Raw genomic sequence first — 26463 nt, 5'->3', positions numbered from 1 at the left:
CCAGAGCACCCTAAACGTGGAGGAATTGTGTTATATTACATATTTAACGTTTCATTTCTTACATAAACCTCATAATGTATAATATCTTCGAAAAACTAATATATTGTCGCTTGCTGTTGTTGAACGATGCCGTCAGTCGTAACATAGCGATAAGCTAACTAAGTGATAACGCTTTACAACAACTTATCGTTATAAATACATATTATTGATGAACTTCACACACTATTGAGAAGGCATCAAAATTGTCTTTCATAAACGTTTACTGTTGGGGGACCTTTCAGAGCCCGGATAGCTCAGTCGGTAGAGCATCAGACTTTTAATCTGAGGGTCCAGGGTTCAAGTCCCTGTTCGGGCGACAAGTTTTTTTTTGTTACTACCTCAAAGTAAAGTCGGTGATCTAATGATCACCGCTGATAATTATAGTGCGAACATGCAGATGTTTGGCAGATGCAGGATATCTCTACAACTATATTTAGCAAGGTATGCTAGTATCTGACAAATTACAATTTACATAAGAAGTTAGAGGATGGTATTAAAGTTAGTCTGCACATGCATGTGTGTAGCAAAGGTTGTCAAAACATCTAATTTAAAATCACAAATATCACTTATGGTGGTCCTACAGGGAAAGTCAGGGGGTCAACAATGGGGTCAACCTTGATGTTTGTCATCTCTCTACCTTGATGATAGATTTCCTTTGCACCCCAAGTTTTATTCAATTCAGCAAATACACAGTACAATATGTTTTGGAAAAATAACGATTCCATTTTTATTTTTTATTATAAGAACATATACCATTTAATATATATATACATGTATATAGCATATATACATGTATATAGTATTGAATTAGATTTGTTTTACAATACACATGTAGAACTGGCCACAAAATAAGTTTTATTCGCTTTACAAACAACGCAGCATCTAAATGAGGAATGAATAAATAAATAAATAAATAAATAAAATGAAGGAATGAATGAATAAATACTTTTCCAAATAAACATTACAATCAATTTAAATAGGCTTCTGACAGCAGTTACCATTCACAAAGGAACATCTACAACAAATGTAATTCATCTCAACACATTCGTTAAACAACAAGCGAGGAGTTAGTTCACGTAATGAATGACAAGAACGAATGGTGGAAACTGAAATGAACATTAGCATTAATTTAACGGAGTAGAAAGCATATATTTTGTATGTCTTCACAAGTCCCAGCTCTGCCAAATAATGAAACAGTTTTCCTTACAATAAACTGTAGTTCATACTGTACCTTTCATTTTCATCTCTCTCACGCTAAACAATCTGAATAACACGTGGAACAACAAAACCTTTCATTTGGTCACTGTGACTGAATATAGTCACTGCCTCATCCAGTCTCCCTGTTCATAATCATCCTGAAGCTGAAACAAGCACCAGACAAAAATCAAGCTGGATAAACTGCACAATTTACAAAATATACAGCAGTTCACCGGTAATGAAAAATAACTTACGAGGACTATTAAATCATGTTTGTTTCTTTATATAAATCTCAGTCCAGACAGCCATACGTCACTTAAATAGTACATTAAGATTTTACAAGTGTTAACATAATATAATTCTCATTATTTAAACACATGTTTCTCTTGAACACAGTACAACTGACACATAACAAATAAAGACATACTATTTGGCAGACAAGGCAGTTTAGTCACACTGAAAACACTGCTGGATGATAAATCACTGGTGTGTTGCTGAAAGCTAAATCATTCTTAATGCTGTGTGTTAAATACAACAGTAGTTGGGTTCATCTGAAGAATGTCCAGAATCAAGTCATCAGTGTAAATTAAATTGTTTCGGGGTGTTGTACTTACAATCTTTCTTTCATTAAGAGGCTGTCCTGTTGATATATATTTAAATTTTATTCTTGTTGACTATTAAAATAATTATATAAACTATTATCACAATGCATTTTTCTCATAAATATAGTCTCTGGTTGAATTCAGCTCTGTGTTTTGGTTTGAAATATGCAACAAAATCCATCTTTATCTCAAAATATTAAGAGCACTCAAGATTAAGATCAACACTTATTAGGCATTTCTGACAAAATAAACAGTGTTTCGGCTACACTTGTTTTCACGTGAACATATACTGACAAATATTAAGCATAATTTTCTCATACACCTGTTGACAACACAAATAATGTAGTGGATGCAGTCAGTAAAGCTCATAGCAGCAAAGTGTGATTGTAAAAGCTTTGTGTAGTGTGTGTGTGTGTGTGAGTGAGAGAGAGAGAGCGAGAGAGAGAGAAAGCATGTGTGCACACATGTATTTTACTCTTGTGCTGCTACAGCCATTCACACTTTACTTGGAAGGAAAGGAAAAGAAGACAAGCAGCACTATCACTTGTTCTCTATCAACATCTGCACCTTGCACACCAGATCTCTGGCCTGGGTCAAAATCTGCGTAATGTTGTGGTGCTCAGCCATTTCTGAAAGACACAAAACACTGAAGTTTAATCTTTCTACCAATGCAAGAAGAATGTATCTCCTAAAATATCCTAAAATCATGTTGTGTCAGTCCTTCAGTGGTCTGATAAAAGAGTTGCTGGACTATGTAACGTCGTGCAGGCTAATTATTTGTATTAAAGTAGTCTTGACATTTATAGATTTTCTTCCTTAACCTTAATTCTGTTTTGTTATTTTATCAAATTACATTAAGAAAATTAAATTCTAACTAAAGGTCTGTATTAATGTAATTAGTCCTTGAAATTTGTGTGATCTGTTTGGGGTAAAATAACAACTTCTATTAAAACATCAAACATCATTCTAACTGCTTGTGACTGTCTGATTTATCAAGGAGAAAAACTTTTTAGCAACATGTTTGTTTCTACAGATTAATTAGTTACAGAAAATGGTTCCGTTAGTATTTTAATCCCAATAAAATTAAAAACTTTGGCTGATCTGCTTGCTGCTTGCTTGAGACCACAAATACCTGCATTAGAGGATCTATTTTCACAACTAACAACCATATTTGTAAAGTTTTACCATTGAAGAACTTAATGATGTCTGTGAAGTCCATGTTGTTCTCCAGGATGATGTCCCTGTAGATCTCCACCAGGGCCAGAGCAATGAAGAGCACAAAGTGACTAGAGGACACATACTTGGCTGCCCAGATGGTTTCCCAAACTGCGAAAACATCGTCATACACCAACTCTGGAAAACAAGCAGACGTCTGTTCAGGAGGCAAAACAGATACTGTCCACTGAGAATCCTAACTCACTGTTAGCTTATTGTAAACCCATAATTATAAAACCATCTTACGCACTGGCTGTTACAAACAACTATTTATTCACTGGCTCCCAGGAATCATTTTCCAGAACTGTAACTGGCTTCTTAGATACTTTCCAAACCTTGTTAACCGCATGTCTCACTAACAAGCTGCCAAATGGTTTGGAAATGTACCCACAAGGTTGGTGAATTTCCTCTTCCTCTAATTGGAACAGACCGTCTCGCACTGTCTCACCACTTTACCTCGTTTAAAGTCGAGGAGAAACCAGCGGTAGCAGAAGTAGAAGTGGGTGTAGTCTCCATTCTGGTGCATGAGCTCAAACAGCTCTGAATCCAGGATCTATACAGAGAGCGGATCAGGAAAAGAAATCATTAGACTAAATTAAAAATACAAGCATTTTTAAGTAATGAATGCAGATCACTGCTGCTCGGTCACCTGTATTAGAGAGCGCATGTTGGCAAAGTGAGTATCCATGGCTCCTCCATGCGGAAAGTTTTGATTCATTCTTTTCATGAGCTCGGTGAAACAGCTAAAGGCCATGGCCTCTGAAGGGAGGAAACAGCGAGAGGAAGTTGGAGTGAAAAAGTGAGTGGGCAAACTCTGTGTTGTTCCATCAATACATGTAAAAATACACCAAATGTCAGAGGAGAGGGAGAAGAAGAAGTGAAACAGCGTGTTGACTCACCATCATCTAGAATGACGAGAAGTGGAGCCAGCAGATCACACATGCCCTGTACGTAACCAATGTCAAGGTGCCTCCAGATATAGCTGTGAATATACAACCATGAGGAGTCATTTGCTACCTTCCACATTAAGATGTATTTATATGATTTGTAGTGCTTATAATACATGTTGTATATTTAAAAACCTTCCAAAAAGTTTTGCTCAAAACAGGAATTAATGGTACATTTGTAATTTTCTTAGCTGCAAAAAAAAATAAATGTAAATTTACAAAAACAGGATTTGTTTAGCTGTGAAACGTAGATGAACAACTGTATGTAAATAAAAGGTGCATGAGAACAACATGTGAGTTTATTGGTTGCTTTTAGATTTTTACCTGCACATAATGTTGCGCAGTTTTTCCAAGTTGGCTGGAGTGAAGTACCAGTAGTTCCTGTCGCAGCGCTGGACGTCCTTCTCAATGCGGTGTAGATTTAATGTATACAAGTCCAAAAGTTCTTGCTGAAACAAACAAAATGACGTCAATGAACAAAACAATCGGACAATGACGCCTGAACATAAATGAATTTGCACTCATAAAAAAATGTGTGCGCACAGAGAAGTTACTCCCAGCAGATTCTTGAGAGGTTGCTTCATTCTTGGTGTGTCCAGAACTGACCGCAGAGTCAAAGTGAGGATACAGGCTCTCCATCTCTGGCTCCTCAGACAGGATGGACTCGGTGCCTTCTGGACTGGGCTTTCCTTGCTCCTGCTGCCTGAGCTCCATGTGAGGGGCTGAGTCCTCAGAGGAAGACGAGGCTTCACAACGTTCCTTTCTGCTCCAAGGCACCATGGAAACTTTGGCTTTGGGAATCTCCTCCATCTCGATGGCCGAGGGAGACTCATCGGATTCAGTCATGACCTGACTCTCGTCTTTCTGAGAGACGTAGTAGGGTTCTCTTGCTCTCGAGACTCTTGTGTCTACAGAGAGAACAAGATTCTTTTCCACGGTGTGAACAGACATTTTTTCTTTCCCCTCCATCAGTAAAACCTCTTGCAGTTTACTTGTCTTTGATTCATCCATTTCTTTAGTCTTCTCCACATTCCTTTCTTTGACCTCTGATGTTTCGTTAGTACTCACTTCTATTTCTTTTTCATGACTTGCGTCAACAGGTGCTGGTTTGGATTCTGTTGCAGCTGCTGATATGGTCATACTGTCCACACCGGGCATGTGTTTTCCCTTTTCTCCTGTCTCTAAAGATTTAATCCCTTTAATGTCTGTATCCCGGTCTGTATCTTCAAACTTGCTTCCCACTGTTTCAATAACTTCTGACTCAGCTTTTTCTTGGGTTTCAGTTTGCAAACGTGCCTCTTTGCTGGTCTTCACTTGTTGAACCACCTCAGTCTTGCTATTTTCTGTTGGTGCTGTCGCCTTCTCTTCTTCTTTGTCCCGTGACACACCTTCACTCTCTACCCCTGCAAGCTTGACAGGGCTCTGTGATGCCTGTGGCACAGCTGCAGATCTCTGCGTTGTATCAGGTGCAGTACTGTCCTCCGTGCTGAGCGAGCCGTCTGACAGGCCAGAGGTGACAGAGAAATTGCGGGAGGACGGATGTCCAGAGTCGGGAGAGTTTGTCTCATTCTGCAGAGCTCCGTTGGGCATCTTTGGCACCTGTTTGGCCTCTTCATTCTTGGGCTCTGTCTCAATCTGGTCCACCTCCTCTACAGACTCAAACACCTGAAAGAACAAGCCAAAGGGAAGCAGGCTACTCCAGGGGAAGGGATGGGAGGATGTGAAGAACTAGCAGGAGAGAGAATGCAGGCATGAGCAATATTGGTTCAAAATGTTGAGATCACATGCATTATTTGAATCATGTATTGAGAAATAAGTCAATACAGATCAGGATATTAGCTCTGAAAATACCACTTTAAAAGATGGTCTATAGGAGGATTTGAGTTTTTGATACCTGTGTGCCGTTGCTAGAATCACTTTGAAGGCGAGCCAGACTCTGCCTATCTGAGCTCTGGGAGGACTGCGACTGCACAATGAAAGACATTCAGGCTGACATATTAATATATAATAATATTTTCATTGACAGTTTTATCACATGTTGCGTCATGTCTCAGACCATAATATCCTGAATCTACTTCCCTTGGGTCTAAGTAGGAAAAAATGCTGAATACTATATTTCCTATAAGATATACATTTTTATTACACCCTCTGATACTAATAAATGTCTATGGTTTCCCACAGACACCAGACTGTAATATCTAAATCATAAATTGACTTTACTTGTGGAGCCACAGAGCACATTCCTGCTCGTTTCACAGGCTGAGTAACACTGCCCATGACTAGTAACCTCACATTTATATATTTAGTGATGGATAGGGGTCATAAGGGGAACATTTGAATGCTGTCAGTATCAGACCACAGACAGGTCAGAGCCCACATGCAGACACCTGTTCACCATGACATTAATACCACCAGGTGGTGTAGTAGCTGATCAGTGGATTGTCTAATAAAAAACTAAATAAAAAAAACTAATAAAAATATTTTAGATTCAAACACTGAAGTCAGATTTATGTTTTATTATTGGTTTATGGGATCGAGGGCTACTTACTTACTTACTAATAACTAATGTAACTAACGTATGAAGGTAATGTAAGAGTTTGTGTTAATGTTTGACAAATGTATGACCACGGCAGCTGTATTTTTGGTGTCTTATGTCCATGTAGGACACTTACGTGTGATGTATATTTTGTAAGATCTTAAACCTTAAAGACTGTAAAGTGCCTTGAGACGACATCTGTTGTGATTTGGCTCTATACAAATAAAACGGAATTGAATCGAACTGAATTGTATGACACAATAACTAACATACATGTTCTGGACACAACACGACAATATTGCTTCTCAGAAATTTTAGTAAATATCTCCAGGTACAAAGTATTTGTTTAATCCTGTCAGTGTTAGTAACTCTATTCACTATTTATTACAGTTTTACCTCATTGCTCACAGTTGAGTCATGATGGATCATCTTCTGACTAGAACTGTCCATACTCGCCCCAGAGGAGCACTTTGCCAGTGCTGCAGCGTGCTGCTCTTTCTCCCGCTGGCGGACAATCTCCTCACAGCTGAGCCACTCCCGCATGGTCTGTTCGTAGCGCTCACTGACCTGTTGATCTACCTGGGGTGACAGGTCAACGGTCAGTGGATCAAGTGAAAAATGTTTGAAGCAAAGTAATTATTGCAGAAGCCACAAACCTCCTTCCTCTCAGCTTCGGACATTCCAAACTGGTAATGACCCAGGAGGAAAGGCCACACCTCTTTACGTAGCGAGGGGTCCACACCGCCAAAGTAGACCAGCCGCAGCAGCTCCTGCTCCTTGTAAGCCTGGGGACACAAGGCATGCCCCACCTCAGTACTTTTTTTAAAATCAAAACAGCATGTCAAGACAGCAGGATTGAAATCATGTTAGCTTTTAATGTGTCACTGCATGTCGATGGCACGGTGCATGTGTATGTGCTACTAGTCTCATCCATTAATAATCTTAACCACTTGTCCTCTATAGGGTCCCGGGAATGGTGGCGTCTATGCCAGCAATCTTGGGCAAGAGGCAGGGTACACCCTGGACAGGTTGCCAGTCCATCACAGGGCAGACACAAAGAGACAAACAGCCTTTGGGCAATTTAGAGTCATCAATTAACTTTAACCTAATCAAACCTAACCTACATGTCTTTGGAGGTGGAAGGAAACCTGAGTACCCAGAGAAACACCACACAGACACGGGGAGAACAGATGTTCTGATCTAAATCCAGATCAGAACATGCAAAGTCCACACAGAAAGTAGACGTGGACTTCAAGACTAACAATGCCATTAGTCATGCTCCATGAGCACTGTTGTGAGACTAATGGTGTGAGCCACATGATTAGCTGGATGAGACAAAAGAGTGGACATGCTTATGTGCGTAGTTGGTGTGAAGTCTTACTTCGCAGTTCTGGAGAAATGCGTGCCACACATCTGTGGTGAGCCCTCTGTAGGCATCGCACGGCACATCTGGCGCCACAATAGTGTGATTGACAAGGGCAGAGAGATGTGTACGCACAGTGGACAGGTGACGGCAGTATGCCAGCCCTGTTGGCAAAAAGGTTAATTAGTTAATGCTTCTGCAGAATAAGAATTTTGGATATTATCTAATTCCTGAAACATAATTCATGGTAACTGTGAATTAATTATATATTTAAGGGTTTCAGTGCACACAAAAAGTAATCACGTACAGCCATAAAATGCTCGAGAGATGATCTGATACTTCATGTTGTCACATAGCAGCTTCAGTGGAGCCCTGAAACATTAAACAGACATTAAACCGCTATGATGTTGTTACCTTCAACAACCATTATTACGCAAATCATCACATAAAGTTATCTATATTATCCTGAACATATGAGACACTGTATCGACTGTAGTTTATTATAATGTTGTGGCTGACCTTCTATCGTTCAAATAACAAACTATATTTCTGTCATATAAATTACATTGACCCAACACTTTGCTTTTTTTCATAGCCTTCAAACACAGTACACTGTGTGCCTTCCTTATCACCTCACTTTTCCAACACTTTCTCTGTAAATGTCGCATCATTGTCTTGGGTAATTGCTAGCCTCTTGTATCTTTGCTCCTCTCCTAGTTTCCTCTTTCCTATCTGGTTGGCAGTAAGGGATGTCAGTTGAGTGTATGCATCCCCACGGCCTTCAGCAGTTTCACCTTACACGATCCGAGATAACTCAGCTGAGCTTTGAGTGCGTTCATCTCTCACCTCTCATGGTTGCAGCCCTTGGGTGTCATCCCATCCGAGAAGCTCCCTTGAGAACAAGAGGAACACGAGGACTTCCTGAGAGTGGGATGCCACATCGCAGCTCCCTGATCCATCAAATCTGGGGGAGTCACTGCAACATGCACAAACAGAGTAATAAAAACACACAATGTTGAGCTCAGGCCTTCAAGAAACACTGCAAAGTTGGAAAAACCTTTGCAAAAGCAGAATTATGGTGATCAGTTGTGCTTGATTCCTGATAGAGCAAAGATAAAGTATACATACAAAACATTTATGCAGTCTGGAATTGATGCACAATTACTATAACAAACAAAGTCAAATTATGAAGCCATCAGTTACATTTTTATAGAGAAAAATCAAGTGATCAAAACTCTTCTTCACTGTGGGGTCACATTCAATTAATCAGTTGTCCACCCATCAGCTGTTATTAGGTTACGGCATCGTAATGCAGTAAAGAGGACGCAAGGTGGCAGGGAGTAGGAGGGGCTTTAATAACGGGACACATCAATAAACTTTGCCGGAGGCACAGAGCAAGCCAGGAGGATATTAGATGCAGGGAATTAAAAGCAAGGCAAGCTGACAGATGGACAGACGAGCCGAGGCGCGACAGCGTTACAGCTTCTTCCTGTGAGTGAGGGGGATTCTCCAGGACATCTGCAGGACCTCTTGGGAACAACCAGGGTGCCTGTTTTGGAAGTGGACTGTCCACTCAGTTGAGGGGAGAGGGAGGAAGTCAGATGGAGAGGATGGGTTACAGTCACTGGAACAAACAACGAGCAACATCTTCACAACATTTCTTATAAAAATGCAAAAAAAAATAGAGAGGCTCTCAGGCGCTTCTCCTGTTAATTTGATGTTCCCTGGAGAGAAACTCACCAAATTCAGACTGGCTGTTTGGAAAGAGAATGCGGAAGACATAGTCCGTGGCTTCGTCCTCCTCCTTATCTGAGCACGACTCTGTGGATCCAGATCCCTGAGGAACCCTTTTCCGCAGCTTAGGAAACACTTTTCCCTGCAACAACAAAATAACTGTTATTAAACTAGAGCCAGGCAGAAAAAAATACTTAACGATTAGAGCACCACTAAGCCATTCATATGAATGAAAGATGATTAGTGTCTGTATGCTTCAGTAATAGTGGCTGAACATGCATGGGTGGTTTTCATTATTCAGTTTAGCTGCAGATACAAAGCTATTCACAGTGTAACAAAAGCATCCATTCATTTCAGTGGACACTTCATTTGTGATGGTGCAGAGAGAACATTAAGTCACACATTTACCTGCATTCACTCCAACTGCAACAAGTAGTGCCTCTATTCCCAAATCCAAATGTCTTTTTATTGATTTATTGATCAGATAAGGCTGATTTAGTATTTTACTGCCACTTTCTGGAAGAGAACGACCCCAAAGAAGAAATCTCCTGCTGACCTTTCCCCTCTGGGACCAGAGTGGTGGGTCCAGCTGGCCGTGGGGGAGCAGGCCGTTTTCCAGGCAGGAGAGGAATTGGAGCAAGTGACCTCCTTTGGGGAAGCGAAGTGGAGGTCTCTGGATCCCATCCTGACTGACCAACACCACTGTCCCCCCACTGTCCACTACAAGAGATGTACAGGACGATTTTGTTATAAAATGTTTTGTGACATATTTTTGTGCAGCTTGATTGCAAAGTGCAAGAAAAGACAGACATCAAACATGAGCATTAATTATAGTGGTGTGCATAGTGGTAGTGGTATCAGACTAAAGGTTGTGAACCCACCTTGTTGATGACAGTGCAAGTAAACTATCTCCTCTAGGGGGATTGTCATGGCATAGTTCCAGTATACACTGAAAAGCATTTGATCAAACACAGCCAGTAAGATACGAATCATGGTATACTGAGAGGATCACTAGCTAATAAGTGAAAAACCCACCCAGAGCAAATGTTTAAGTACTCAAAATCTCAAGGAACACTCATTGTATGGCTAATAAACAAAAGCAGAGTGCGCACTTACATAAGTGGAGATCTGCCTAATGCAATAATCAATCTTTTTGGTAGAGAGGCACCATGCACAGACACAAGAGCATAACATGGTTTGCTAGTTCGAGAGATGTCTGACAGTGTCTCAGTCAATAAACCAGTTACTCGTGTGCTGAAAATAAGATCAGCAGCATTTAGTCTGCATTCTGAGCCTCTGAGCCACAAACAAACACACTGCATTATTCAGTAGCACCAGAGTGTTATACAAACATCAGAGAGAAGATACAGTATAAAGAAATAATGCAGAGAATTTCCATGTCTTTGAGGAAGCACATAGCGTGTTAGATATTCTTGGTATGAGACAGATAACCAATAATATCAAAGGCAGGCTTTGTAGACAGACACAATGACCATAATCATAATCCATTTGCAGTTGGATAATGTCGCACCTGCGTTCATAGTCCAAGTCTCCAACAGAGCCATTCATGAGCTGATTGGGCGTCCACTTCAGTGTCATGATGTCAGCAGTCTGGTGCAGAGAGAGGTAACCTGGAATAGCCTCCATGTCGTCCCTCTGAAACAAGCACAAGGATGGACATGGATTAGATGCAAGAACACTATATGTCAGCTTGGAAGCATAGTAATAATGGAAAAGAAAATAGAAGGTAAGTCAGAAAGGCAGTTTTCACCATGTATTTACACACGTTAACATAGTGACAGGCATTTAAACAAGATTAAAATCAACTCTTTGCACTATTTCACAGAATAATTTACAGCACTACATTAATACACTCTGGTCAAGTATTAAAAGTAACTATTCTGCTGGAGCAGGCTCATGAATTTTCCACTACAGAAACTCTGTAATCTAAATCACTTGTTCCTGATGAGATTTGGGGTTTATTAAGCAGAGAACACATTAGGCTCTTATAGCGTGTTCTGAGCTGATGTCGAGATGACAACATAATATGCAGAATACCATTTTGTTCAGGGCCATGAAATACTCCTCTGGTTTTAATGATACTATTTATCTGTGACCTTACTGGAAAATGTCAGAATGAAATGTTGGCAGTCTGTTAATATAATGTTTTTCCAGAGTTTGCATTGTGCAGAGCAATCTACTGCTGTGAAGCGTGAATTTCCCCTTCATGGGATCAATAATGTCTTATCTTATCTTATCTTATCTTATCTTATCTTATCTTGACCCACCTTTAAACTGACATGTTATATCTATAGACAGTCACATTTTTCTATTACTGCCAGTGATTAATAGGAATCCGACAGTTACCGGTTGTACAAGCACATTGTTTTTGCCAAACAGCAGCGTCGCCCTGCTGTTTTGATGGAGCGACTCCACATATTCACGAGCTGACGGTGAGGGAGAAGGGCGTTCATCCATGCTGCTGCTGGAGTGCCGCTTCTGGATCTGCACAACACATGTACAAAACATATCAAATCATATGATGATGAAGAGCTTTGCAGAATGAGTTACAGCTGGCCAGTCACAGTACACCCATTTTTCATGAATCAAAACGTCTTCCTTCCTCCAGACTTACCTACTTTGCAAATTACACAGCACAGAACAACTGTAAAGAGTATGATGCTTCAAATACAGTAGTACAGCAATCTGAGTAGTTATATCTGCTGACACATCAGAACAAATGTGTACTAGATGCACACAGAATAAAATAACTTATAATAACTACTAAAGATTGTAGCTTACACACAGTGCAGGCCTCTTGGTGGGAGAATCCTGTCTACAGTAGCCTCCATGGATGCGATGTCTTTGCACCAACTCGTCAGCAGACGGGTCTGTCCAGAAGTGGTCGGCTGTCTTCATCTTTGTGTACTCCAAAGCACAAGGTCCAACTATCACAGTGAACGAGCACAGTTATTGTAGACTTTGCTGACTCCAGCTGTTTGATTTTGTTAACCAATGATGATATTTGGATGATCTTGAACATAAAACATCAAACTAAATACAGGGTGATAAAAGAACAATGTTCAGTAGTAAAGGTAAAAATTTAGGGATGTATTATACTTTGCTCAGAGGATGTTCCTCTAGAGAAACTGTAAAAAACAACAAGAACAATTAAAAAAAACAAAAACAAAAACAAACACAATGTTTGCTTGTTCTCAACCTCTGCCTCCAATTCGACATATCCCTCACTGGCTTCAGTGGTAGGAAGCCAATGAGTGCTGCAGCACTACTGGTTCTTAGCACTATACCCTTTCGTCCCAGATGCATACAATGGCACATACAATTACCTAACAAAGAGGCGAGGATGGGTCCATCTACAGGGTCCATTAGAAAAGCCTCTTTCTCGTAGTACTTACTGGAAGACAAACATAAAGGGGGGATTTTGAGGGGACATAGAGTTCTTGTAGCAGTTGAATAGAGCGTTATTTGTCTATAACAATGTACCTGCTGTTTTCCACCAAGTAGAGGACAATCTTGTCCAGCACCTTCTCAAACAGAGCTGTCCGGATCCACAGGTTCTTGACTCCCTGTGGGGTGAGGCTGGGCAGTCGGGGCATCTTGCGAATGCTGTCTTGACTTTGCAGGCTTTGACTTCGTCTGTAGATGAAGGCAGTGTTTTAAGTTTTAATTTAAACGCGGCGAGAACAACAAGTAATTTCGTGAAGCTAATGACATGATTCCCAAAAGTGTATAAACATGAATTCTTTTTCATAATTAAAAATGCCCTTAGTTAGCAGACAGCCATTTGTTTTCAGTGCTTTTACTGGTGCAATCAAACAGGCTTTGATGTAAGCTTTGAGAATGAGCTGAGCTGTGTGTGTTTCTCACTTTGTCTCGATGAGCTGCTCGAGCTCCTGGGCCTTCCTGCACAGCTCCTCAGCTGGAGGGAAGCTTTTTCCCACCTTCATGAAGAGTGCTGCTACCTTGTTGCTACGCAGAAAGCCCGCTGCTCGTCGTTTCAGCCCATGTAGGACACATGCTTCCACTGCGGCTGTGTGGACACAGACGCACGGTTAAAATATATCAGGAAGCAGCTGCCTCTTTACCCATCCAGCAAGACGGAGCAACATTAGCATTTATTGCTTTGGAGTTATGCTTCTGACCATCTCACAAATCCAATAGCCAGCCTCCTTTTAGCTTTGTTTTGGTCTCCACTGACTCCTCAGAAAAATACAGTGTATAGGTGTTAACATAAGAAGTTTGTGCAATGTAAATCCAAAACAATCAGCTGAAAGATGCCAATGTTTTAGACTGTATGTTTCCTAAATAAGAATCTAGGAATTTCTTTAGGGTCAGTATAGCCATTTTAATTAACTCATGGTTTTACATGATTATGCATAAGATAAGTTTATCTAATAAGCTGTAGTGTAGCACACAAATCAATAATATGATGACACGCTCGCACAATCGATTGTGCAAAAAAAACAGACACCCTTGTTATCTCTCAGGCCTACGTGGCAGAGCCTGGAGTCGTGTTGACATTTGAGTTCTCTTTCAGGACTAATCCTGTGGCTCTGCTCACATGGGGTCAGGGGAAAGGCTGGGGTTGCCATGGCAACCCCTGTTGATGGAGCAATCGAGCTCTGGGAGAGACGAGCGGAGCGAGGGGCGGTGGCGGCTGATCAACATCACGATCTCTCTCTTTCCATTCTCACTCCTTCTAACACAGCTTCTCTCCTGTCTCCATCCTGTCAGTCTGTGAATCGCTGTCACCACTGTTACTATGATCACAGTTAGCAGGGGTTTACTTCAAGCTATTCAATAAAACTGTCATCAGTGCCATCAGCTTTTTTTTTATTAAAATACGTTCTTGTCTTTTCTGCAGTTCAGTTTATCTTCTTTGTTCCTCTTTGTCTGCCGTATTTCCTATTGTGTCTCTCTGCTACTTTTCCCTCTGCATCATTAGAAGAGCAAGAAGCTAAATGTCAGAACAAAGAGTAACATCAAAAGGTCTCCATGTGTAGTTCACCCTCTTTACTCTCTCATCACTTTCTCTAACTGGTCTCAGATGGCAACTCCCAAACCTTTCCACTTTTTAAGGGCTCTGTCTACCCAGTGAGATCCAGAAAACAGCATAAGCTCCCTGTGTGCCACAGTCTCTGCAATGAAAATCTTAACAGCATCACTAATAGTGATACACACAGTATTATTCTTATCACTGTTTCTTTCCCACTGCACATCTAAGGCAATAACTTTTTTACAACATCATTAAAGTCATAGCAAGTAACTTTCTTTCTAATATTCTTTAGTTCAAACACCATATGATCCATGTGCAGAGGACCCAGACCCAGACTTATGGAACATCTTGCACTGCAGAGATATTCCCTCAGAGACGGTCAGGGGTGAGAGCTCAATCTATACGTGAACATGGTTCTGGTCTACTGTTACACTCATACTGAGACTAAAAGCAAGTATTAGCTGCTGGAGGATGTTGATTTGGATGCCCAGGCCACCAAGGTCCTGATTCCTGCATTAGCAGAGACACAGTGAAGATGTAGATTAACAGTGTGGCACCTACATGTTGTTTCTCACATCAGTCACAAACAGCAGGTGAATGTGCTATGAGAGAAATTCTCATCATGTCAGCAGGATCATACCCACATGGTAAAAACAGGTAACATCGTAAATTACCTCTAATCATCCTCCATTTGTGGCAACTAAGTGCATTCTCTTAGGAGAAAAAAGGCTGACTAACACTTTGCTCAGAATAGTCAAAGGCACAGGTATCAGGTTTTAATATGGCATTTGATATAAGAATTAGATTTTGTATCTACATGTTATATACATTTGGTATTCATAGATAGATAGGATACATTCTAGTATCCTATCTATAAGATTCTGATTCAATTTCAAAACTTTAAAACTTTATTATTATTCATTTAAGCCACATGTAGGCAATTTCGAAGCACTGACTCGCTAGTTACCAAAGAGACAGATTTCAAGTGAAAACTAAAATAACTGAAACAGTCCCAAAATAAATACTGTACATGTGCTACATATAGTCACTGATAGACACAATGTAAACACCATGCAAGATGTAGTCTAATGTTCACTTGTATATTTGAATTGAAAAATAAACCACATGCTTCCATGGTTCTTCTTTATTCTAATTTAAAGTGTTATTAAAAATTTAAATGAAGAGATAGCATCCAGAAGAAAAACACCACAACAAACTGCGTCAGGGTTGTGTCTGGATGTGCCACCACACTCTTGGGTCAGAAATGATGCCATGTTATTGGGTTCTTGCTGGGAACTGTTCTAAGCACTGAACTAATCCATTTTTGGTTGTAATGCTTAGAACGTGGTGAATTGGTTCTTTGTTTGTCAAAAAGCCTGTGAAACAGGTTTAAAAGGTATTTTACACTAAACTATGTTTTGTGCATTAAAGTTGAGAGACTCTTTGATTAGTCTGTAAAAGACAAAAACTGCTGCACATACTTTAGAGAACGTGGGAGTGGAAATTTTAAAGCTACTGCATGTTGGCTGCAGAGGCTGTGTGGATGCTTGGGCACCTTGAAGTGATCACAAGTATCTGTTCGTATATTAGGAACACAATTATATAGTATTTAAGCGGAATTAATTTGGTGATGGGCTGATTTTATTTGATATCATGAACACGTAACAGTATGCTCTTTCTTGCTGCATTAATCCAATCTTACCAAATTTCCAATTTCAACCACTTTTCAGATCTCTGCACTGGCTTCCTGTAGCTGCCCGGATCAGGTTCAAAGCCCTGACCATGTCTGCATGGTGGTTAATTCAACAGCACCTGCCTACCTGAACTCTCTCATCCTGGTCTACAGTCCCTCCCGTCCACTGCGCTCTGCCATTGAAAGACATCTTGTCCCTCACCTCAAAATATCCCAGGCTAAACTTTTCAGCTCAGTGGTTCTACAACTTTGTACCTCGTTTGTAAGTCGCTTTGGATAAAAGCATCTGCCCAGTGACTAAATGTAAATGTAAAATGTAACTTAACTTGCATTTTTGCCTCCTTTGTCTACAAACTTTAGCGTCACTACATTTAATTGGCACTTTTAGAAGAACAATATTCACACTTTACAGCACAAGTTTTCTAAACACGTGTTTGCACATTTTCATCGACACTTCTCTCGTCTCCAGGAGAAAATAGTAAACATGACTTTTTGATAAGGTTGCCGTGACTCCAGGGTGAACTTTTAAAGGCGATAATTGACTGATAATAAGTGATTCAAATCTGTTCAGTGCTATCAGTCAGGGAGACTGAGAATAGTTTTGACCTGCAAAGAAAAAGCCATGAGTTTAGCAGCCAGGGTCAGCGGGAGAATAACGCACCAAGTGCAATTTGTAACTGGATAAACTAATAATTATCAACTGAATTAAAGAAATAATCAGAGCTTTCAATCTATCATTGTCTAATAAGTTGTGCTACTTTTCGTTGGTGTTTTGACACACATTTCCTCCATGGGGTCTACATTTCAGACTCTGGCTGGGCAGCTCATCAAAGTGGAAATGATGGTGGAGGCTAATTGCTCCCTGGTGGGCTGACCGAGCTCCTCGCCCATCCTCCACCTGCTCTCATCTCTAAACAGACCACGGTTAAAGGAGAATGTGCAGTAACAAGATAGTAACAGGGTACCTAAGGATCACAGTCAAGAGGAGGGAAAAGATGTCTGACAACAAAACAGAGAGCTGAGGTGCTCATCCTGAGCTGCTACACGTCCACTGGGATGTGTGCTAGTAGAGATTAAAGACATACGGACTGACCAGCAGCTATTACAGCAGGCTGTTAGATGTTCAAACAGATAATAAGCACACAGTAAACTGATGACACACAGTCACTAACAGAAGCACATAAAACAATGGCCTAATCACTGTCATAAGTAAAAAAGACTTTTATAACCCTCCAAGAGAGTAATACAGCTGATTTGCTGATGAGCTCATTTGCTTATGTTGGTTTAACAGGGCGTCAAGCTGAGCTGTAAATTTCTTTCACTACAAGAAATCCACCATATCACACCATAATATGAGGCACCTTTAAAGATTTAAGAAGCTGATCAAATTTACTGTGTATTGTGTATACTTTTACCTGCACATTCGTTTTTCAGCCGGCAGATTTTTAGGTGCTGTTGAATTGTATTGCTTTGTTTAACCTAGCATCTTATAAATTAATAATAATTTTAGGAATAACGTTAGGGAGGGAAGCTTATAGCAGCATGCTGTATTAGGTTAGATTAGTTTTGCCCACATGGTTTTCAACTAATAAAAATATCACATTTCTTCAAGCTGAGAATCATTTTATTCACACTGAAATGTCCAAATATATCCTGTTACTGATAACAGCTCTGGACAGAGCCAGACATCTGATGAGTGTGAGCTCCTGCATGTGGGCAGTGTGTTTCTCACAGTGATCAAGCTGCACCCTATTAAAGCCATTTGGAAGCAACAATAATAACATTTGGTGAAAACTGAACTTTAAATGTCCTTTACTTGTGTTTTGCACTAATTATACACTGGTCTAAAAGTTATTTAGATGATGTAGTTCTTCGTGTCACTGGTTCCAAATGCCAGTTTCTAAAATCCCTTTTTCCCAACAGTTTAAAACAGATTTATTGAAGCCATTCATTTGTGAATAATTCATACTCACTGAGAGCTAGTTATAACTGGTGTTTATTTTTCATTTGTGTTAATGCTGAAATGTCCTGTGTTGAACTTACAAGGCCATCATTGACTCATGGCATCTGATGTAGAAGTTAGGTGTAAAACAAAAAGCGAATTCATCTTGAGTCGCTGGTCCTGCCTTTTATTTTGTGCAGACTTTTTGACCATTTAATTCCCAGTTGTTTCCGTTACCATAACTTTTACTTTCCCACAATGACCAAGGGATTATTGCTGTCCACTTGCAGAGCTGGAACATAAAATATCCAAGTTGATCCCGACGCATAGTGAACCACCTTCTATTTTTAAGTTGGCTGCAGCAGAAATGTGTCGATGCTAAAGATAAACTAACGCTTTGAATGAAAACTCACTTGAAAACAAATTCTAAATTTCTACTACAGTTCTGTTTTGTTCATTTTCCTCACTATGTATTACTCTGCTTCATCATGTATTTAACCCTTTCATGCATGAATTATGAAAGCCACAGTCAGGATTTTTTTTCTCAGTGCTTTTATTACCCTTTGGTAGTTTTTTTTTTTCCACTTGCAACTCTCAATGAGTTCTTCACCTGTCCACTGGCTGACCAGTGAGGGGCAGTATAACAGACTAACAGACTAAGTGGATTATATGCAACTTCTCAGTCAGAACCCATGCACATTCAAGAAAACAGCTTTTAAATAGCTGTCCACTGTAGTGATGCATGAAAGGGTTAATTTTGTCCTGTGAGCAATAATTGAGCTGTTGGATTTAATTTGACCTCAAATACAGTAACATACAAATACTAACATAATGTATAGTTAGGGGATAAAGTGTGGTACATTTTACAAAAACTAATGAAATAAACATTACTCAGACCCATTTCAGTGTTACACAACAGGTCAACTAGAAGAGCTTATTAATGAGTGCAAAAGATGTGCGATTAATTTTTATTTGGTTACTCACCACAAAAGGACACAATATGGCTGCTGTCTTCGTGCACAAATTTCCTGGTGACGGCTTCCTCCATAATCTGCTTCACCTGTTAATGACACAGCAGATGTCGGATGACTGATTCATTAATATGCTACAATTTGCACACACACAGTCTGCGAAGGTGCTTGTTTGTTGACTGTGTGATGAATTTATTTCAGAGAATAGTTATGAGTATTTATAATGCTAACGCATGTGTGTGTATAAAAAAAAAAAGATGAGAAAACAGAGCAGGGCCCATGGGTGAAAAGTTAAAAAGAAACAGAGTGGGAAGAGTACATGTTAAGTTGATGGATGAGTCACCAGCTCTCATCCCAAGCACCACTACTGGGAAATGGAGGTGGTGCATTTGGGGGTAGAGGGGGTATAAAAAGAGAGGAGGGGGGTGTTCACCCATCACAGACTCTGTTTTTCTGTGAATAGTTTTTAATCCTCGGTGGGTTGATTCCACCCTGTTCTGTTTTTAAAAATGCTCATTAATTAGTTCTTCGTTGTCAAGGTGATCTGCTTTCTGCCAGGTTGATCAGACAACAGCTACAGACCAATAGTTAAGACGACTGATAAATCAATCTGTCTGGTGGCTATGGAGATGTCCCCCTGTGTGGGCACCACTCTGCCATCTGCATGACGAAAATCAACCTCCGGACAGAGACAGACACACAGATAGCTGTAATTTCCTGCTGAAATGAGTCTGTCCACAACGACCATATTACACTGACATGTTCACCTGCTACACAAACACAGACATACACACACTCATGCACTATTTGCACCAGTGGTCAAGGTTTGAGCTATTTAAAAAAAAAAAAAAAATTCCAGTCTACAAACTGAGTCGATCTTTTTGGCAGTGTGAGAACATATTTTCTCTGTGAAGCAGTTCCATGGTCATGAAGCAGCCATCTGTCAAACTTTAGATTAGTTTTCATTGTTTGATTTACAACCCTATCATAAAATCTTCTGAGAGATTAAGTTGCATCTTCAGGTTAGATTTTCCACTACGGCTCAATTTTATGGACCAGTATTGTTAATATATAGAATACTTGCTGTGCACAGATAATGCTTGTAACTTTCAGTAGTAGAAGATGTGTTGCTGCTTAACTAAATGTGGTAATAACTAAATGTATTATTGTTTAAACACATTTATGAAGCATTATGTTTTTATTTTTATATTTTTACTAACACAACTATCAGGAGTTCAATGTACTTAAACTGTAAAAGTACTAATAGGACAGAAAAATAGCCTCTGTCAGAGTGTTAAGTAGTTATGAGATTACTACTGCCTATTTCTACGCTGTGTCTATCTATGCTGTAGCTACTCAGTGGGAAGCTAATTAGTTTATATAGTGCAATAGTACAGTGTTGAGTAGTTTTATCTGACAAACATCATCTGTCATAACTTGATGAAAACCTCAAAACTGCACTTTGGTAAACTTACTTCAGGTAACTTAATAATGTGAGATTGATGTATCAAAGTATCATCATATCACATCACAATATGCTTTCTGAAAACTGAGTTATGTAGTCGTTTATAGGTAATATAAAAATATCTTTTCATAATCCAGTTAAAAATACCTCTGGAAATCTTCTCAAACTGAAAGCTTTTGTACAACCTGTTCAGTCTTAACTGTTCGACACAGAACAGCCACTTTCTTCTGATTGCACCTTTGTTGTTACTGTAAGACAAAGAACTAAAACTGACTAATCTCCAACTAACTTCCAAGTAAAAAAAAGCTTTTCAGGACCAGTGCACCCACTCTTTGCATCCTTAAAAACAATGATATATAAAAAAAACATTTGCTGAAAAGACAGCAGTCATCACACAAATGTGGCCTGTTCACATCAGCAGCACTGTTATCTCCAGCACAAACAGAAATGATTCATGCTGCCAACACAACAGCGATGAGACAGTGCCAGTCTGATGCGATGCTGCTGCTCCGCTCATGATCAGACTAATGAAAAAAGCCTGTATGCTCACACACAAAGAGAGCGCAGAGGACTCATGTGCACCAGCTTTCTTTCTGAGTGCACCTGACGTACAGAAAGCTGAGTGATTTGCCAACTTGAGGATGTGGGCTCCTCGTGTTTCCTCGTCTCTCCCTTCTGAGCTGGAGATCAGGCCTCTGTGGAATTTATACGGTGAAGTGTCTAAGCACTGACAACGCGCAAGTTTCTATGGAGACGGCACGTGTCGCAGAGTGGATCACTTCCGGCAAAGGAGATGCATCAACAAAATTCATTCATCTCTGACATCCTCAATTACAGTCCCTAATAACACCGAGTTGTATGGCGCATTCATCATGCACAGCTCTTCCGGCCTCATAGACACTTAATGTGCTAATCTGTTATCATTTAAGCACAAATCTGTCCGAAATCTACCAATTAAAGCAACCATAAAATGCTGCCACGACATATATTCTCACTAAAACTTACAGATAAAACAATGATCCTGACAGCAGGGATTAAATATCTCTGTTGCAGCGGTGAAGCCTGATGAATCTGCTCTAATCAACCACTGTAGCTTGAAGGCATCAGTCAAAGTGATAAAAGATCTTGAAAGTATTCCAATTAACTCCAGCGACAACAGAGCCAAGAAATTAAAGCCACAGAGAAAACCTCATTCATTAGCATCCACCCTTCATTATTCATCATCTCTAATTAATGAAGGGAGCACACAACAGAAAAAATAGAAGAAGAAAAATCATTACAGTTATTAATGTTCAGACGCACACTGCTGCAGTTTCAACGCACAATTACATGTGTGTAATGTGAATTATGATTCTATTATTTCAATTACAATTAAAAAACTATTAAAAGGCAGACAGCGTGATCCCACAATAAAATAAATGAAACCCAAACACAGCCTGAAATAACCAAGAGAGCAGTCAGTGAAGCTTCTGATCACATCACTTGATCTTCCTCTTCAGCAGGCCTGCTGTTGTCCAGGTGTCATGTTCACATTTCTGTATCTCTGAGCACTCGGAGAACTTCTTGTCCACTTTAGCTAAACCTTGTGACGAGATTGCTTTGCCGACTTCTAAAGTCGAGAGACCTGAAATAATTTTATGACTCAAGGTTGAGGTGGACGGTAAAGATGCTGCGGTTTCTGATGTAAACAGACAGAAGAGGCTTCACACTCACTCGCAGAAGCTCTCACAGTTTCTAAAGCATTATGTCAACTGTCAGGCCAACAGCAACATTCAGTTTGATTTAAAGCTGTGTATAAATCTGTACAAGATGTGCTGTGTCTCAAACTTCTGGCTGCAGTGCGTGTCTCACATCGCTGTCTGTCCATACCAAAATCTGAATAGTAATATTATTAAGACATTCATTGATAATGGTCAACTTTGTCATGATCTATATCTGTATCTATGACAACAGATGACAGATAGATGATTTCTCATCAAAGGAAACCTTAACCCACATAAGAAGTCCGCCTTAAAACACGTGACACAGGGAAGTAAACGGTGCAGCATTCTGTGACCCGTGGGTTTCTCGGCAGTCTCCCTCCCTCGCTCTCCTTTAGCAAACACAGGTGTGTGCTGGTTTGTGTGCACGTGTGCCAAACAAAAAGATGGAGGGAGGAGCATGATCACAGCAAGACAAATAGAAAGAGTGATGGCTTCTGTATCAAAGCTGAGGCAAATAAGAGATCGCAATTTTGTTACCACAAGGTAATTCTGCTGCCACAGTCGTCCTGTGCTCTCTGATTAATGGCCCATATCCAGGTATACTTGAGCAGACTGGTGGCACATAACCAGCTGGACAGGGACAGTGTGAGAACACACAGCATAGAGACGCCATATGGCATAACCCACACAGAGCAATAATCATTGTAAACTAATGGGAAAATGGTACAAACAACATTTTTGTTTATCTTTCTGGTAAGGATAGAGTATATCTGAAAAACACCTACAAATGAATGAAGATTGTTTGTTAACTGGTCTTAATGTAGATGTTCATGAGGTGTTAAACTGCGTTGGGTCCATCTACAGACTCGACTGGGCTGCATTTGTGAAAGGCAGTGAAACAGTCGCTCTGAATGAATGTCTCAGTGAAGGTCTATCAGCACACAGGAGGCAGGTTTAATAATGGGAAGGGTCTGGTCTCAGCTGATAAGGAAGCAAAAAGGACTGAGAGGAAAACAAAACAGATCAAAGTCGCTCCATTCCTTCTTTCGCAAGATCTAGGGTCTGTATGGCGGTCTTGTAATTTACGAGGCAATCAGAGATGAAACATATTTTTAAAAATCCATCAGTTGTCAATAAAAAGGAGGATAAGAAGTGGTCTGGACTGAGAGAGATCTGCCCCAGAAAAGGCACACTCTCTGCTCCTCTATTAATAAGTTGAATAGGAGTTTTTAATGACCACAACCAAAAACAGAAGAATTTATATTATGCAGTGAAGCTCACTGGGTTTAGTGTTTTTACAGCAAATAAATATTTAGTGAGGTGTTGATGATAATGAGAAAACCTTCCCTGAACAAACAGAGGGAAACAAACACCTCCACTATAGCGACCACAACGCACACACCACAGCAGGAAAATGGAGACACAGTGGAGTGACACACATGTCAGTTTGCTGATATCACAGAGTTGATATTTAGCTATCATCTATCTCCTGTGGATGTATTTTAGTCTGTTTGAATGAAGCTGAATTGGTTCACCTATAAATATTTAACTACACAGCTGTGAATACTGTCATGTGTTTCCAATGTTATTATGATTATTATTGAGTTCAGTGGAAAATGTTAGTTTCCTGCCAGCTGTTCACAAGTTCTAGCTTAGCATGTTAGCTCTGACATTGGTACATGTGTATATTGCCATTTGGAAATAAATAATCCAAGAATAACAGGAAAATCACATGTTAGTCTGACTAGAGTGTAGCTCTGCTAATACAAGGTGTTTAACCCTAGTGTTAATCTCATCCTGCAGATTATCTGTCTAAATTAGCCTTTTGTTGTGATACATATCTGTAGCAGTTTGTTATCAGGTGAAATCAGATGCAAACAGTGTAGACCCAGATCTTACAAATAAAATCTATTGAATGGATTGTAAAAGTGTTTATATTAAAGTTTTGTTACTGTAACCAGGATTAGTACATTCATAGTGTGTCAGCACATTGAACATATGTTTGCACTGTTCACATGTTTTATTATAGTACGTGTGTTGGCCACGGTTTTTGTAACTCAGCTCCTCATAAGCATAATTTAAACAATGAGACATGGAAGCAGCATTACTAGCTTAGGCATTATTGACCACCTGTGGTACCTGTGGTACAGTATGGTATTATTACCCATCCTGTGGTATTAATACTTTCAGTTTACCAAGAATAAAAAGCTGCTGTGGATCTGTTTTTGTATTTTTAACCACTACTGTCGGGGACGGAGGCTACTGTCGGTCGGTTTCAAGGATAACACAATAGATGGCCCTAAATATGTGTTAATATTGAGCTATATCAAATATCAGCCAATATCAGTGAGCAGGTTCAGAAAGTGTTCTTCTGGTTTGGTTGTGCTTTGAATGTCCAGTAGCTTCAGCAATTTTCATTTAAAACACAATGAAAACTGATGCTCGTGCAGCTTGAGCTTCGGTTTTTCATGGGAAACAAAACGACTGAATTTATGTGACGTTTCTAAGCAATTAAGTTACATTTCAAATTGTTATGCAAGCAGTCTGTATCCTTTCGTAAACATTTTGAGTGTAAAATCGAACACAAACGATGGTTTTACAAAGCTTGAGAAAGACAGATTCACAGTCTAAGGCGAATCCACAGTCAGGGTTTGACTGTCAGGCAGACTAAATGGTAGTGACATTTCATTTTATCCATACTGAACTCTGGTTGTCAGTGTTCCTGCGGTAATGATGAATGATGATGACTGACACAAAGTGAAGAAAAACCAGCAGAACAGGACACCAGACCTGCTTCCATATTTGTTTCCACTCAACACCATATAACTCATTACATGCATTTTACGCACACACACACACACACACACACACACACACACACACACACACACACACACACACACACACACACACACACACACACACACACACACAGGCCACTATTTCTCTAAATAAAACAACCGTTTGGCATGGCAGAAGGCTGATGGTGTGCTCTGTCATAAACACCACCAACACTGACTCCAGTCAATCTGTTTCCTTTATGCAGCTTCTCCACCCGACTAATTACTGAGCTGCAGCACGAGCACTCAGGGAGAGCAGTGAATGAAATGTTCAAAGAGAATTCAGTTCAATGTCCATGAATGGCTACAAAAAGTAGAATAAAATGTTTCATTTTTAATTTCTTGTTTTGTATATTTTCCAAGAGGTTGTTATAGGGAGAGCTGGAAGCCACATCTGTCTCAGGTGTCACCAAGAAAAGACACAACAGTGAGAACAAACACTCTGGTTGATCATCCGAGAACCCTCTCTGTGCACAGGATGAACTATTCAGCTTCATACAAAGCAAAGTGTTTGTTTTTCCGACCCGATAACTGCTGAGCTGAAAACACCCACCTCCTTCTTGACGGTGCGCAGCAGCTTCTGACGGGTCTCTGCTTCTAAAACACAGAACAAACAGTCCCACACAGGAGATCATCATTCTGTATCACAACTTCACTTCACTACTAAATAAAACTAACTGGCTTTAGAAATGTTTGCCTTCATATTTTTATTGGCTCCCACCTGCCATGATTGTTGCCATGGATCCGGGCTCCTGTCTCCCCTCCTCACAGCTGAGTGCTGCTCCTACACTGAGATGTGGCTCACGACTCCACCTCCCTTTACGCACGCCTCTTAAAGACACACGCAGAGACTGCGCTGGGTGGCCCAACACCCAGTGAAGACTAGTTACAGTAAAGTCCAGAGACAACATTATTAAACATGCTTTTATCTTTGCAGACAACAATTTATCAGAACAGCCGGTGCAGAAAAGATTAGAAAAAGTATTTAACTGAACTGAAAACAAACAGATGTGAAAATCTAAGTTTCCTTGAGATTGAAACATTTTGTCTTTGCGCCATCCTGTGGACAAGATGTGACAAAGCAGATAAACCAAAGACCAAAGTGACTCTACACGGACCCAAATCAGCGTAATGCTCCGCTGACTGTCAAACCAAATAGGACCTGACACTTTGTTTAGGAGCATCTATGTTCAGGAAAA

The 26463-nt window shown here is 40.1% G+C and overlaps 1 protein-coding gene and 1 non-coding gene across 6 annotated transcripts; one reads left to right on the top strand and one right to left on the bottom strand.

The window, feature by feature from the left end:
* The first annotated feature begins 282 nt into the window (after positions 1-282).
* Positions 283-355, top strand: trnak-uuu. Its single transcript has one exon. It is a non-coding gene; the product is annotated as a tRNA-Lys (tRNA).
* A 456-nt stretch (positions 356-811) lies between these two features.
* sgsm1a (small G protein signaling modulator 1a) lies at positions 812-26053 on the bottom strand. Of its 5 annotated transcripts, none has more exons than XM_026343859.1 (26): positions 25986-26053; positions 25818-25861; positions 19270-19345; positions 13522-13684; positions 13138-13290; positions 12981-13048; positions 12436-12581; positions 12001-12138; positions 11165-11289; positions 10515-10582; positions 10190-10353; positions 9640-9775; positions 9380-9523; positions 8746-8875; positions 8207-8271; positions 7918-8063; positions 7193-7321; positions 6933-7115; positions 5895-5966; positions 4544-5728; positions 4325-4449; positions 3953-4035; positions 3703-3812; positions 3510-3606; positions 3024-3191; positions 812-2467 (listed from the first exon to the last, which is right to left on the bottom strand). In XM_026343859.1, exons 1-26 carry the CDS (start codon positions 26002-26004, stop codon positions 2379-2381), a joined length of 4026 nt encoding a protein of 1341 aa, XP_026199644.1. In that variant the 5' UTR covers positions 26005-26053; the 3' UTR covers positions 812-2378. The 5 variants fall into 5 exon arrangements, with proteins under 5 accessions (XP_026199644.1, XP_026199646.1, XP_026199645.1 ...); XM_026343861.1 differs by having other exon boundaries at positions 4607-5728; XM_026343860.1 differs by having other exon boundaries at positions 4544-5665.
* Positions 26054-26463: the final 410 nt, after the last annotated feature.

This window comes from Anabas testudineus, chromosome 9, assembly GCF_900324465.2.
Source record: "Anabas testudineus chromosome 9, fAnaTes1.2, whole genome shotgun sequence".
Taxonomy (NCBI): Eukaryota; Metazoa; Chordata; class Actinopteri; order Anabantiformes; family Anabantidae; genus Anabas; species Anabas testudineus.
Note: the sequence above shows the minus strand (reverse complement) of the source record. Positions and strands in the feature narration are given on the sequence as shown.

What these genes read in the sequence shown, in the direction of transcription:
- sgsm1a (XM_026343859.1), bottom strand. An exon ending in CTCTCGAGCATTTTATGGCT is followed by an intron (nt 8,064 to 8,206) that starts GTACGTGATTAC and finishes TTTTGCCAACAG; the next exon opens with GGCTGGCATACTGCCGTCAC. An exon ending in CATTTCTCCAGAACTGCGAA is followed by an intron (nt 7,322 to 7,917) that starts GTAAGACTTCAC and finishes TTGTGTCCCCAG; the next exon opens with GCTTACAAGGAGCAGGAGCT.